The sequence below is a fragment of the Emys orbicularis genome, chromosome 7, assembly GCF_028017835.1.
Source record: "Emys orbicularis isolate rEmyOrb1 chromosome 7, rEmyOrb1.hap1, whole genome shotgun sequence".
In the NCBI taxonomy this organism is placed as follows: domain Eukaryota; kingdom Metazoa; phylum Chordata; order Testudines; family Emydidae; genus Emys; species Emys orbicularis.
Genome location: NC_088689.1, coordinates 66,603,662 through 66,619,438, shown reverse-complemented (window position 1 = coordinate 66,619,438; position 15,777 = coordinate 66,603,662). Strand labels below are relative to the sequence as shown.

General features: G+C 39.3%; 1 protein-coding gene across 3 annotated transcripts in view; it reads left to right on the top strand.

Annotated features, from left to right (window-relative positions):
* Positions 1 to 15,777, top strand: part of ADK (adenosine kinase) — a 568,039-nt gene that overhangs the window by 489,332 nt on the left and 62,930 nt on the right. For all 3 annotated transcript variants that reach the window (XM_065407400.1, XM_065407398.1, XM_065407399.1), the window contains 2 exons: positions 239 to 274; positions 12,387 to 12,501. In XM_065407400.1, coding sequence (XP_065263472.1) covers positions 239 to 274; positions 12,387 to 12,501 — 151 coding nt within the window. The remainder of the gene's footprint in view (positions 1 to 238; positions 275 to 12,386; positions 12,502 to 15,777) is intronic.

The following is a 15,777-nucleotide window of genomic DNA, read 5'->3' as shown; positions in this document are numbered from 1 at the left end:
AAACATACGTTGCACCTTCTTCATTTGAACTTGTGAAATCCGTTGATAATATACTGCTATCTTGCCGGGGATGGGGCAGGGGGAGCCTTTTAGTGCAAGTATCAAAATTGAGCAACTGCATATGGATATATTGAGATAATTGTGTAAACGGAAGACTGCCTGAATGAGTTTCAAAATGTGTTATTTCTTCATTATCTAGCACTTTATAATTAACTGTTCTTTATTTTTATTATTTCAGGAAGCTGCCACTTTTGCCAGAGAGCAAGGCTTTGAGGTGAGTTAACCCACAATTGCACACTAAACAGATCCTAAAGGTTTTTTTCTTGCTGATAATGAAGTTCTTTTGGACAGTGATTGATGTGCTATTATACTCTCCAAGCCTCGCAGTGGTTGCCATGGAAACTTGGCAGTCGTCATGGTTTCTTTGTTCTGCCAGCTCAGTGTTATGACGCACTCTGCTAGGTCTGCACCCAACATCGCCTACAGATGTTATTTATTGAATTTTGAAAAGCCTCTTGGGAAGCCGAGAGGTTGGGCACGGTTTCAAGCTGCCTCTGCAGATATGGGACCTGTCAGTTTGTTCAGTTAAAAAGCTACCTCATTAGCTGCATTACACTCCATAAGGATTCGCTGCTAAAGCAGTGGTGAAGCAAGACTAAATAGTGAAATATAACACCGTTTAAATAACTTAAACCCTGCCACATGCGGATTATCATTATGCAAATGAATTTTAGAAAGGTTGTAAATAAAATGGTTAGGAACTGATTAATGTGAACCCTGCTTCTACAAACAGCCTCTTTTGGAAGGGTGGTTTACGTTTTTGTTTTCACACGCACACAAGTTGGTTTTCCATCTGTGTTCTCCAAAATGTACAATCCTTCACTTAACACTCTCTTTCTTGAAGTAAACACTGTTGATTTTACAGTGATTTTTCAGAGCTTTTGATTTCAACTTTATCACCTTGATGTATTTATTTGAATGACTAAGCTTTTTTATAGTTTCTCACTGGCTAAATTCAGATACAGCAACTTGATCAGGAGAGTTATCAGCTATAGGACTATGGTGCCATGTTCAAATGTGCAGTTCTTAAACACTATAATTATTGTGACGACAACTGTACTAATTTTACTGATAGTTAAGTGATCCTACTGAAATGTAAATTGCAGCACAGAGCACATGTAAATCCCTTTCAGCACTTTTTAATGGGAATCAGACCCACTTAAAGTAATATGTTCTCAGTGCAAATGTATAGATAGAGCTTTGACTCTTCAGCTCCCATTTGCATTAATAAGAGCAGCACAGTTAGGACCCCATCGGTTAATTTGAGAACATGCGACTTTTGTGTGTGTCTGATTATGTACAAAAGAAGAGGGAAAGATTTTTATCTTTTGTTCCCCAATTTAGTTTTCTTTAAGATCGTTCACTAGCAGGTATATCAATGTTTTGGATATTAAAACTGTGGGCTGTCCCATTTCAATGTATGTGTCATAAATTCTTGCAGTTGCTTTGTAGAAATCTAGACATTTTATCACTGTCAGGTTTCATTTGTATAATCTGTATTGTTAGCATAAAAATACATTTTCCATTTATTCTGTCAATTAAATGAATTTTGCAGATGCTTCCAAGTATCACATGTAGTGTAACAAATTATTGGGACCCAGTAGTAGCTAGACAATAAAAAAAAAGAGAGGAAGTAGTATATTAAGCCTACCATTATATATTTTTATTGCCACCTTGAGCTAAAGATTTTGAATGTGCCTGGTTTAAATTCAAACCACTTTTGCTGGTGTCCACTAACAACCATCATATTAACCTTTCCATTAGCGTTTGCTTAGAGATTCTAGCATAGTTTTTTTCTGAACATCCTAAATCTGCCACATTTGATTAGAGCACATCGGTAAAGTGCACAATGATTATGATCTTATCTCTTATTGGCCCCATGCTTGGCAATAACTAACATGTCAAGTTTGCTGACAGTTATATATAAAAATTGATAAGTGTCCGCTCTATTGTTTTCCCTTCTGGTTTGGAAAAAAAAAATCCCAGCACCAAAAAGGGATATCAAGGGAAGGTAGAGTAACCTCCATTAGATGTTTCATAAATAATAAAACATAATGAGAATCAAACTAGAAAAAGCTGAGCCAAGCTGCTGCTATTTGAGAATGTTTTCAGAGCTTGCTTTGGACAGCACAGAGTAATTTGGAAATGCCTGCTGGAGAGTTTTGTACTTGTGAATAAAGCACAGTGTAAACTAACCAGACTTAAAAACAAGTGTAATGTAAAAAGAAATGGATAGACTAGCTGTTTGTAAGCATACCAGAATGTGTGGAGAAATAACCATTGTTTAGGCATGAGGAAAGGTCAGTCCTGAGTCAAGTATTATACATGACGTTCTATTTTTTTGTTTCTTTGTAAATTTTGCATAATTTTTTTAAAGAAGAACTCAATTTCTAAAATGGATACAGTGATTTGCAGTGAGAAGAGACAGCTTGAAGAGTACCGAAGTGTAAGACAAGAACTGGAGTTGGGCAGAGCAAAAAACAGAGAATATTTTTCAAGTAGATAATGGACTATTAGAATCATAGAAATGTAGGGCTGAATGGGACCTCAAGAAGGCATCAGGTCCAGCCCCCCGTGCTGTGGCAGGACCAAGTAAACCTAGACCATCCCTGACACATGCTTGTCCAAACAGTTTTTAAAACCTTCAGTGATGGGGTTTCCACAGCCTCCCTTGGTAGCCTGTTTCAGAGCTTAACTACCTTTGTAGTTAGAAAGTTTTTCGTAATATCCAACCTAATCTCCCTTGCTGCAGATTAAGCCCATTACTTCTTGTCCTACCTTCAGTGGACATGGAGAACAACTGATCACATTATTCTTTATAGTAGCTCTCAACATATTGGAAGACTGTTATCAGGTCCTCCCTCAGTCTTCTTTTCTTAAGACTAAACATGCCAATTTTTTTTTTAACCTTTCCTCATAGGTCAAGTTTTCTAAACTTTTTGTTATTTTTGTTGCTCTCTCTGGACTCTCTCCAATTTGTCCACATCTTTCCTAAAGTGTGGCACCCAGAGTGGGACACAGTACTCCCAGCTGAGGCCTCATCAGTGCCAAGTAGAGTAGGACAGTTGCTTCCTATGTCTTATATACAACACTCCTGTTAACACCCCCTTCCCCCCCAGAATATTAGCCTTTTTCACAACTGCATCAGATTTTTTACTCAGTTTGTGATCCATTTGTAACCCCCAGATCCTTTTCAGCAGTACTACCCTTTAGCTTCTTATTCCCCATTTTGTAGTTGTGCATTTGATTTTTCCTTCCTAAGTGAAGTGCTTTGCACTTATCTTCTCTGAATTTCATCTTGTTCAACGTTCTCAAACTGGGGTCCGTGGGCCCCGCTGATCAACTGCTCCCCCTCTCTCCCAGTACCTCTTGCACATGGTGGAACAGCTGTTCACCAGCACGCAGGAGGTGCTGGAAAGGAGGGTGAGGAGTGGGGGTGGGGCACTCTCGGGGGAGGGGGTAGAAAGAGGCGGGGAAGAGGAGGGGGGAGGGATGGAGCAGGGGTGGGACGAGGTGGGGGTGGGGCCTTGGGGGAAGGAGTGGAGTGGGGGCAGGGCCTGGGGCTGAGCCGGGGGGCTTGCAGGTCCGTGAAAAAAAATTAAAATCAAAATGGGGGTCCTCGGGTTGCTAAAGTTTGAGAACCGCTGATCTGGTTGATTTCAGACCAGTTTTTCAATTTGTCAAGGTTATTTTGAATTATAATCTTGTCCTCCAAAGTGCTTGCAACCCTTCCGGGCTTGGGGTCCTCAGCAAATTTTATAAGCATGCTCTCCATTCTATTATCCAAATCGTTAATGAAAATATTGAATAGCATCAGATCTAGGCCTGACCCCTGAGGGACCCCACTAGATGCACCCTGTCAGTTTGACAGCTAACCATTGATAAATACTCTGGTCTTTCAACCAATTTTGCACCCATCTTATAGTAATTTCTTCTAGACCACATTTCCTTAGTTTGCTTATGAGAATGTCATGTGGGACTCAGTCAAAAGCCTTCCTAAAATCAAGATATATCACATCTACTGCTTCCCGCTTATCCAGTAGGCCAGTAACTCTGTCAAAAAAGGAAATTAGGTTATTTTGGCATAATTTGTTTTTGAGGAAACCATGCTGGCTATTCCTTATAACCCTACTATCCTCCAGGTGCTTGCAAGTTGATTGTTTAATAATTTGTGCCAGTATCTTTCCAGGTATCAAAATTAGGATGGCTGGTCTATAGTTCCCTGTGTCCTCTTTGTTCCACTTTTTAAAGATAGGTACTATGTTTGCTCTTCTTCAGTCTTCTAGGACCTCACCCATCCCCCAGGAGAAAGATAGTAGCTAGTGGTTCTGAGATTGCTTCAGCTAGTTCCTTATGTACCTTCTGATGAATTTCATCAGGAGCTGCCGACTTGAATACATCTAATTTATCTAAATATTATTTAACCTATTCTTTCCCTATTTTGGCTTACATTCTTTCCCCCTTGTTGTTAATATTAATTAACCTTTTTAGTGAAGACTGAAGCAGAATAGGCATTAAGCACCGCAGCTTTCTTGATGTCATCAGTTATTAGCTCTCCTTCCCCACTAAGTAGAGGACCCACCCTGTTCTTTGTCTTTCTCTTGCTCCTAATGTATTTAAAAACCTCTTCTTATTGCCTTTTATGTTCCTTGCTAGGCGTAACTCATTTTGTGCCTTAGCCTTTCTGATTTTGTTCCTACATGCTTTCTTCCTACATATTGTTGAGTATTTGATTTAAATGACAGTCTTGCTAAGAACTTAAAATTAAGATACTTTATCTAAAAGTTTCACAAGGGTGATTTAGCACTGGAAATTAGTTATAACTAGAGTTTTTCATATCTACTGCATTTTTAGCTGCAAATTATTAAAGCAGCTTTATACTTTTAGGACTTATATTAGACAAAATGCTTCTTTAAATATATATTCAATTGCGTATGTCTGTAAAGATTTTAAAGGACCAGGTTTAAAGAAAGAAAAAACACAATTTAGTCATTTTCAATAAAATTATACTTTTACATGGAAATATCCTGTTGCTTTGTGCCAGAAATAGAGGAAGATCTTTAGCTCTGTGATAAAAATCACAAAAATGCTGCTAAGAAAGATCACATTTGAAGGACTCTTTGGATGTACTCCAGCTCCAGTTTATCGAGTTAGATGATCTTCTGTCTCACTTGAAAGAAATGTCAATGAGTTTTCATCCACCACTGCATTCTAAGGCCACCATTTCCTGCCTTTATCTCCTACCCCACATTCAGCTATATTAATTGTAGGTGGAACTTGACCTCTAATGTATGGCTTCCTCCAGTGGCACATCAATAACTGCTTACTGCATGAATTTTTTGCTACGGGTACGTCTTCACTACCCGCCATATTGGCGGGTAGCAATCGATTTATCCGGGATCGATATATCGCATCTCGTTAAGATGCGATATATCGATCCCCGAACGCGCTCACCGTCAACTCCGGAACTCCACCAGAGCAAGCGGCGGTAGCGCAGTCGACGGGGGAGCCACGGCCGTCGATCCCACGCCGTGTGGACCCCAGGTAATTCGATCCAAGATACTTCGACTTCAGCTACGCTATTTGCGTAGCTGAAGTTGCGTATCTTGGATCGATTCCCCCCCCCCCCAGTGTAGACCAGCCCTAAGTGTACTGCTAAATGAGTAGTGTGTGCTCCCTCTGAAGTCAGTGCTTCATCCCCAGCAATGCATTACAAGGTCTGCGTAGCCACAAGTATTTGTCCCAACCTTACTCTCAGGCCTGGTTCTACCATGAAGTAGTATAAGGTACTGCTGCCGAGAAACCTGCCTTGCAATAGATCTGTTTTCAAGTAAGTTAAATGGAGAATTAGAATGTTACACCAGGCTTTGTGGGTTAGTCCTGTATAATGGCTGATAGCTTTCTGCTAATTTTATCTAGGGATTTAGGAAGTACCATTTTATCTTCATAGAAAACTTAGGGCTCAGTTCTAATCTTAGAGCTATATGTGAAAAGCATATATAGTAAAATAGGATAATATTTGTGTAACAGGGCAGCCACCTCCTGAGCTCCCCCTTGTGACCTGAGGTCACTCTGCGGGACCCTGCCTCTGTTTCCCCTCTTCGGGGTCTATGAATAACGCCACACAGTCTGACTCATCCAGCAACAGCCCTTCATTATCACAAAGTTCCAAAAAAACAAATACCCAAACTCTTCTACCCAGCCTAAGCTGGGCACAGTCCTTCTACCATGAGGGACTCCCTTCCTGCTCTCTGAGCATGTGGAGAAGATGCATCACTTGGCCTGCTTTCTTTGCCATTTGAAATGAAAAACAAAGAGATCCACAACTCCCTTCCCTGGGGACCACAGCAGGAGGCTCTCTCACCCTGCAGCTTTGGTCTGTAGTTGCCCCCGTGACTGATCACAAGCCTCTGTTTTCCTTCCCAGAGTCCTGATTTAGTCATGACTTGCTTCAGTCTTTCTACTTGATTAATCAAATTAGTTCTTTCACGGGTGGGCTGGGACCTTTATAAGGGCCATCCCCCCTTTGACAATGTGTATTACTAGTAGCCGCCTCCACACAAAACTGTTGGTCTCCTAGAATACTGCAGACCTCCAAAAAAATCCCAAACCATTACTTTAGATGTATTGGACCAAATTCAGCCTTGATGTTTGTGGGCACAACTCCATTAATTTCAATGGATTTAAGCCTGCTTAAGCCAGGTCTGAACTAGTCCCATTATATTTAATGTACATATATTCAGAGATAAAGAACTGGAGGCTTTGTTTGACCAACTGTGGGAGGTTTTAACTCTATGTACCTGTTATTCAGCATATCTAACGTATGTTTCTGAAGTGCAATATGTTCTCCTTACTTGATTAAGTAAATGAAGCCTGTGAGCCTCCTCAGATGCCTTATTCAATAGGGAGCTGCCTGCCCCTGTGTGATTTTTATATCTCCCTAGCTAAGCCAGAGCCAAATCCAAATGTAAAATCCAGCATTTGGAGGCATCATGTGGATTTATGACACTCTTTTAGATACTTTGGGACCATAAAGCAATGATATGTTTGCACTCACCCATATATGTAAGGGAGTAAGGGATTCAGAACAGTGCTCTGGATAAGAATTCAAATATAATCCAATGCAAGGTACCAATAAAAGTAGGAAATAATCTTTGCTACAGGTATTTCAAAATAATATGTATGGAATAATTTTGCTGAATAGAAATTACTTATACAAACTTGAGGGAAGGTAGCATCTTACAGGGACTTGAAAGGCATGCCACAGCTGAAACCCTCACTTGTCATTTGTCTTTCAAATGGCTGAACCACGTGACACAAAATACCACAACCGCACTTCAAAATAAAGCAGTGCATAATGGTCAGACTAAGCTAGACTGTGGAGAGGTGAAGGACTTTCCCACATTAAAATTATAACCATCTTCTGTTATAAGGCCCCATTTTAGTTTCCCTCTCATTCCCAATAACTTTGGTGTGGAAGATTAATTTGACCTGAAAATTAACTGATTTATTCTCAAGGAAAAAGATAATGTCCAATTTTATTCAAAGCTTGCAGGAATAGTTACAGGGCACTAAATTACCCTGGTTTGAAATTCTGACTTTTGTACAATGTTTTTTTGTTTCTGTGTAACTCAAAGACAGCTTATTACTCCTACGTCTAGCTTCCCATATAGTTAGATCTACTTGAAAACTTGTGCTTTATCTTACTGTCTTTCATTTCCTCCTTTACCTTCATCCTCAACTAATCTTTTTTCCCTTGGGTCCTTCCTCTCTGCTTTCAAGGACACCCTTGTAATCTCTCACCCTGAAGAAATTCTCTCTTGATCACACCATTTTCTCAAACTATAGCCCGTCATTCTCGTTTCCTTTGGCTCTAAAGTCTGAGCAAGTTAGTTTATTCCAAATGTCTTCAAATTCTCTGATTCCTTCATCCTCTTTACTATGAACTCTCTAACGATTGTCACTAGGGACCACCTCCTAGTTAAATCTAATAGCCTCTTTTCTAGTCTTATTTTCCTTGAGCTCTCTGATGCTTTATTCTCTCCTCCTTCATGGCTCTCTTCATGGCCTCTAAAGGTTCAGGATTTAGATAAAAACATCTAGTAGCTTGGATATTTGTCTCAACCAATGTAGGCCTGCTATTCTCTGGCCCCAAACATCTCCTATCCACCACTTGCAGTTATCTTCTTAAGGAGAAGTACTATAGCATCTTTACAGGAGAAGAGCAGGCCCAGTTCCTTCTTTGGCATCTTCATGGTTCATCTCATCCTTCTTTTCCTGGAGAATAGTGCAATGTGGCCTTTCTGTCTTCCTCCCTCAACCAGGAGAGATGTGGGACTCCTCCCATTTGCCTTTCTGGTAGGGAAGGTTATCTTCCAATTTCTGTGTTCCCTTCTCCCAGTGTCCCTGCATGTCACCCTGCATCTCTCCTCCCGTCTGGGTAAGCCAACCACCACCTCTTTTCTCTCTCTCCATATTTATCTTTTATACATTATGCGGGCAGGGCAGAAGCAGCTACTGCTTGTCTGGTTGCCTTCTTACTGCCTCATATGCTTTCTGCTCTGGATCATTTTTGGATACTCCAGCAGACAGCAGCTATTATAAGGAGTTTGGGGAGCAAAGGCAGCTAGAGAACTTCCACCCACTCAGGATGGCATAGTCTACTAGTAAGAGGCCAGTTTTAAAAATTATGTAACCTTCCTGTGACATTGGCAGGGACTATAAACGTCCAGAACTAGATTTCAAAAACACAGGGTAGCCCTGACCAAAATAATGCAGTTGACAAGTATGTAGTAATAATTTTAGTTACGATCCTGGTCTCAATTATGCCCACTACAATCATCTAGGAAGTTAGTTCTGAATTAGAAAGCCAGGACAAGACACATGATAAAACCTGAATAAACTGAGACAGTTACATGGTCATGTAAGCATGGCTTAGACACTTACCTTAATTGGTAAAACAGAATGGAAACTATCTGCCTGCCCTCTCCCGCTTCCCCCCACTCCCCACCCCCAGTAAGTAGCAAAATCTGGCCAAAAATTATTTAGGCTACCCAATACTAAAGAGGAGACTTGTCTTGTTTAGCCTAACCAAAAGAAGGTTGAGGGGAGATATGATTTCTCTCTATAAATAAATCAGAGGGATAAATACCAGGGAGGGAGAGGAGTTATTTAAGTTAAGCACTATTGTGGACACAAGAACAAATGGATATAAATTGGCCATCAACAAGTTTATGCTCAAAATTAGAAATTAGTTTCTAACCATCAGAGGAGTGAAGTTCTGGAACAGCCTTCCAAGGGGAACAGTGGGGACAAAAAAACTAACTGGCTTCAAGACTGAGCTTGGTAAGTTTACGGAGGGGGGGGGGGGGTATGATGAGACTGCCTACAATGTCATGTAGCTGATCTGTGACTGCTAGCAGCAAATATTTCCAATGTCTGGTGATGGGATGCTAGATGGGGAGGGCTCTGAGTTACTACCGAGAATTCTTTCCCAGGTGTTTGGCTGCTGGGTCTTGTCCACGTGCTCAGGGTCTAACTGATTGCCATATTTGGGGTCAGGAAGGAATTTTTCCCTGGGTCGGATTGTCAGAAAATTAGTGTAAATGGTGGAGTCTCTGTAACTTGGGGTCTTTAAACCATGAATTGAGGACGTCAGTCACTCAGACGGAGGGTAGGGGTCTGTTACGGGAGTGGGTGGGTGAGGTTCTGTGGCCTGTGACGTACAGGAGGTCAGGACTAGATGATCATGATGATCCCTTCTGGCCTTAAAGTCTATGAGTCTAAGGATATGGACAACTTTGAAGGATCTAACAAATCTAAGTGAAATTAAATTCATTATTGACGTACAAGATAATGAACATAGGAAGGTATAATTTGAAATACTCGTACATTGCTAGATTCTAAATTAACTGTAACCACTCAAGTAAAAGTCTTGAGGGAGCCACTGTGGACAGCTCTATGAAAACCGCTGCTCAATATACAGAGGTGGTTTAAAATAAATAAATAAAAGATAGAAGAAAGAATGGGGCAGAAAATGATACTGAAAATATTACACCTCTACCTCGATATAACGCTGTCCTCGGGAGCCAAAAAATCTTACCACGTTATAGGTGAAACCGCGTTATATTGAACTTGCTTTGATCCATCGGAGTGCGCAGCCCCGCCCCCCTGGAGCACTGCTTTACCGCGTTATATCCAAATTCGTGTTATATCGGGTCGCATTATATCGAGGTAGAGGTGTATAATGATATTACATTAACAAACAGTCTACCCTCACCAAACTTGCTGAGTTCAATTCCAGTCACTTCCATATAAAGGCAGATAGGAAAGACTGAGACTATTTAGTTTAGAGAGAATATAAATAGGTTTTGGCAGAATTCCGTTTTTATTTTGTTATCATTTTAATGGCTAATATTGATTATTTTAAGCATTGTTTTATTTTTATTAATTAAAATTTTCACAGTTGCTTGAAATTTTGGAGCTTCAAGCATTTTTTTTATTTTTATCAATTTAAATTTTCACAGTTGCTGAAAATTATTTGGGGGGATTGTCAGATAGTATATGTTGATATTCAAAAACGTAAAGCTTTATAAATGTTAAAATACAAAGTGTCAACATTACATGTCAAAATATACAAAGTACATAAGAACGGCCATAAGGTCAAACCAGTGGTCCATCTAGCCCAGTGTCCTGGCTTCCGACAGCGGCCGGTGCCAGGTGATTCAGAGGAAATGAACAGAACAGGCAATCATCAAGTGATCCATCCCCTATGGTCCACTCCCAGCTTCTGGCAGTCAGAGGCTAGGGACATCAAGAGCATGGCATTGTATCCTTGACCATTTTGGCTAATACCCATTGATGGATCTATTCTCCATTAACTTATCTAATTCTTTTTTGAAGCCCGTTATAGTTTTGGCCTTCACAACATCCTCTGGCAATGAGTTCCACAGGTTGACTGTGCATTGTGTGAAGAAGTACTTCCTTTTGTTTGTTTTAAACCTGCTGCCTATTAATTTGTTGTGTGATCCCTGGTTCTTGAGTTACGTGAAGTAGTAAATAGCACTTCCTTATTCACTTTCTCCATACCATTCATGATTTTATAATAAATATACTGCATAGTATAGTACATATCCTTAAATCAAACTCTAATAAGTTCTAAAGCAGCATTTTTCTTACTTTGCCTACCTGTAAATTTCTATTATTATTAATAGCAATATCTTTTCATTGGTTTGTATATGTATGGTGAAATTGACATTTACCGATAGAAATTTAATCCTTGCACACCTAGATATAAATAAGAAGGGACATAATGAATGGCACAGAGAAAGCATGTTCATTTTGTTATTGATGCTCTCATAATTTAGATACAAAGGGGCATTCTGTGAAATTGAAAGGCAACATATTTTGTAACTGATGAAAGAAAATACTTTTAACACATTAACTGGTGGAATTCATTGACGTGGAATATCTTTGAGACCAAAAGCTCAGTAGTGTAGCATTAAAAAAAATGATTAGACCTGTATATGGATAATGAGAACATTTACATTAGATAAGATTTTAAAAAATAGGAATAGAAACTCTTGTGCTTCAGCCCATAGGACAACCACCAACAGATGGGATTAGGAAGGATTCCTAAAGGTTGGTCATTCCATAATTGTCAGTTACTGGGTTTCTTGCATCTAAATGAAGCATCTTATACTGGCCACTATCAGAGATAGGATACTGGAATGGATGGACCACTAGTCTGATCTAATTTGGCAATTTCTATGTTCCTACGTATATACAATATGGTGTGGAGATTTGTAGTCCCTTGAAAGTGTTTAGAGAAACAGCAAGGACCTGATTCTCCTTGAATTACACTGGTGTAAATCAGCCGTAATTCCATTGAATCAGTGCTGTTACACCAGTGTAAAACCTCTGTACGTTGGAAGAGAATCAAGCCCTGAGATTTTCTGAGTTATTCTCTTTTTCATTTTATTTGTAATTTTATGGGGGATAAGGTTAGAATTTAGCCAAAGCACGGAAAATTAATAGAAATTGCCAATTAAGAAATGCTGTGTAATTCTTTCATTAGGCTCTGCATTATAGCAATTGGTATAGCTCCAGTATCACTTCCAAGATTATAGCCAATAGCCTCTTGATACTACATAAACCTTTAAGAGAATGAAGTATTCTTCCTCTTAAAAATCTTTCTCAACAGACAATGAAGTCTATTTTATTATCTAGTAGTAAGAGGAAAGATCTTTGATCTGCTAATAAAGTCCTAATCTTTCACTGCTCTGCTGTGCTGGTTACAAGAATTTTTTCTCTCTTTCTATTAATAGACGGAAGATATTAAAGAGATAGCCCAGAAGACACAAGCCCTGCCAAAGGTGAACCCTAAAAGGCAACGAATTGTAGTCTTCACCCAAGGGAAAGAGGACACTATAATGGCTACAGGTACCTTTTTTAAGCTGTATTGTTATACAGAATATATACGTATTAAATCATGTATTCGTTCTATAAATAATAACTGTCAAATTGTATTCAAAGTACTTGTCTTTCCCTGATTTTATCTTAATAAATGTTTCTCATATTTTTAGCCCCTTAAATGCCCTAACCGTCAGAAGTTGTTATTTCACAGTAATGTCTAACAGCTTAGTTATGGATATCTTAAGTTACTTTATAACATAGATCTAAAACATTTCTCCAATTGGTTTTACTCTGCTTTTTATGACTTCAGATTTTATCTGCAAAGCCATCTTTGCAGCAAACAAGAACACGCTATACTTGTTGGGAACAGCTGCTGCAACAGTATAGTACATTTAAGCAATTGTGAAAATGAGGAAGTGAAATCCAGCACTAAGTGAATTTCCAGTCTTTTTTGCTTTGAACAGAAAGTCTCACTTCTAGCTTTTCTCAGCTGCCTGCTCTTCCATTCTCAAAAAATAGGTGGAAAAAGGTGTTCTAGCTGGGATATGAGTGGCCTTTGCTGTTTGAAATAATGATATGGGACACACAGATTTAAGCATTACAAACATGACTGCCTGCCTTTTAGCGGGCACTTTAATTTGTCCACCTATACTTCCTAGATTAAATAATACAAGTACTGCCACGTGCTATTGCAAGCCATTTTAGTCATTAATTCCTGCACAAGGTAAGGTATTAATTAAGGGTCTGGTTCTGTTAGGTGCTGAGTGCCTCCTGTGAGGCTAGGACTGCAGGATCGGGCTCCAAGTAAATATGTCACTACCTTACAGTTTGTTCTTAGGAGAAATCTAAATTATTTCAGTTTTTTAGATTATTTCTTCTCATAATTTGTTAGCCACAAACTGCTTTCAAACAACACAGGTTCAGTGTTGGATATGTCTGTCTTGTCTTGCAAGCATGACAGCTTTGCTTCCGGAAAATCACTGCAGTATTTGAACGGTCCATATGGAGATGCTCCACTTAAGCTTTGTACGGTTGGCTAAAAAATAGCAGTAAAAATGTTTTTATACATGAGTTAGTAATAATGGTGGTAAACCTACATCTTACATGTAACCCTCCTGTGCTCTTATTTAATTTTCACTGTGTATTTATTTTATTCTTTAAACTGGAGTTGTTAACAAATCCATTAATCCATTCTTTGATATTTTTACAACTGGGAGCTTGAGAACTGACACTTGCTAATCTTAGCTGTTTGTTCCCTATGAAAATGAACTTAAATTAGAGAATGCACTTCGTATGCATGATAAATGCAAGATGGATAGAGAGGGTATGCAGTGGTGTCAGCTACAAAAGCAAACATGATAAATGTTAAGGCAGTTTTGAGCCCTGGGATAAACTATTCAGTGCACAAGCATAGCTGAATCTCTTTGCTATGTTGTTATTCATGGCAGCCAAATAAATGTCAATAATAAAAGAGAATTAAAGATTTTCATTTCCCAGAGGCAGTCCTCTAATACAGCTTGATCTTTCATTTCATTTGTAATTCGTTCTCATGTCAGGATGCAATCATTTGCCAGGCTCTGTGTGTCATGTTAAGTCATTTAATAATGATTAAGAACATAAAAATGCTTGGCCTGTGGGGCAATTCTCAAAAGAGATACCAATTTGTTATTGTCCCCCTTCCCCCCCCCTTCTTGAATATGGATCAGCCTTTCCCCACCTCCTAGCTTTAAACTACTAATGAAGGATAGAAGGAAAATGTGTCCCTTGATTTAGCATATAGTGACACTACAGAATGGCATAGGGCAGTGCTAACACAGTTATTTCAACACTAATTAGGACTCGTTGTGTTTTAAACCCTGCATTGTAGAGTGTTTGTGATCATTGGAAAGATTGCTGCACTGAACAATATCTGAGTGTACAAATCAAGCCTCTCTTCTTTACTGCATAAAAGACAATTAATACATGTTCACAGGGGCCAGTTGTGGTGAAGTTTATTCTAATGCCTTTCTGAAGAGATCAGATATTCAGGAAGAGTTTGGTCAGAGGTTAAAAGAATATTTGCAAGGAAAAGGAGGCAGTTAGCCAGCCATGGGTTTGAACATGCTAGTGGAGAGCTCCTACTTTAGACTGCAATAAAATAACCTTTTGACAGGTTTTGACCAGCTGAGCATGACAAAAGGAACTTCCTGGTTACTAGGTCAAAGAGAGATGCCTAAAAGCAATATAAACATGAAAAAATTAATTTTTCCCACCCTATCTCAGGGCTTCAGCATCCATGCAACAGACTCTGCTACTTCTATCCCTTCTTCCCTTGCTGCCATTAACCATCCTGAAACAGTTATTGAACAGATCACTTAAAGTGTCCTTGAATTCTCTTTATGCCAACATGGGGGGAAAATTACCACCTTCATCCACAGGAGCTTTGGGGGGGACACCTGTTATCAGTTCTAGTCTCCTTTGCCACAATGGACTCCAGCTGCCAGGCTGGCAGGAAAAATTGCAGGGAAAGTTTTGTTGAGCTCTGGCCTGCAGCATGCTCAGGGCACTGTCTGAGGGTGAAGCAGACTGAATTGAGATACCAGCCTCTAACAACACTCCATTGAGCATGTGCAAATGACAATTTTCATTGACTTCTCACTTGGCTGTGATATGGTTGCATTTTCATGGGGGACAACAAAAGGTGTATCTCTCTGTTGCAAGGGGGAACAACTCCACCAAATTTCACATTTGCTCCAAAGCATGGAACTTCTCAACATAATGACTGTAAGAATTAACCTTGGCAAAACACCACTTTTCCCCCTAACATTCTCAGAAACAACGGAACCATTTTTGCTGAAACTTTCAAAGGAAAAAAAAAATAGCCTGAGGCAGATATTTGGCACAAGAAAAATGTCAGCCAAAATGGTTCAAGTTAGGCAAAGTTATAAGCAACTGAACACAGGGACTTAGGGATTGTGTACTTGGGGAAATTTACCAGCAGAACTATACTATACCAGCATAGTACTGCCAGTAAATTTTATCATGTTAGACAAGCCCTTATTTTGGAAAGTGTTAGGCAACTTTAACTATAGGTATTACTGCAAGCTTCCACACATAAAAAACAAGACATTCGGTGATACCTTTCAGTATTGATCACATTATGAAAAGCAGACCAAAATGAAAGCAGAAAGTTGAATAAACAAAATTGTGGCCTCTAGAAAAACCAAGTTGTTCATAGTTACTATTTGCTGTCCATAAATAATAAAAGTTGGGGATATACAAATGGCGTTACTAGGTATTTCTGTGAAGGTGATTGTACAATGT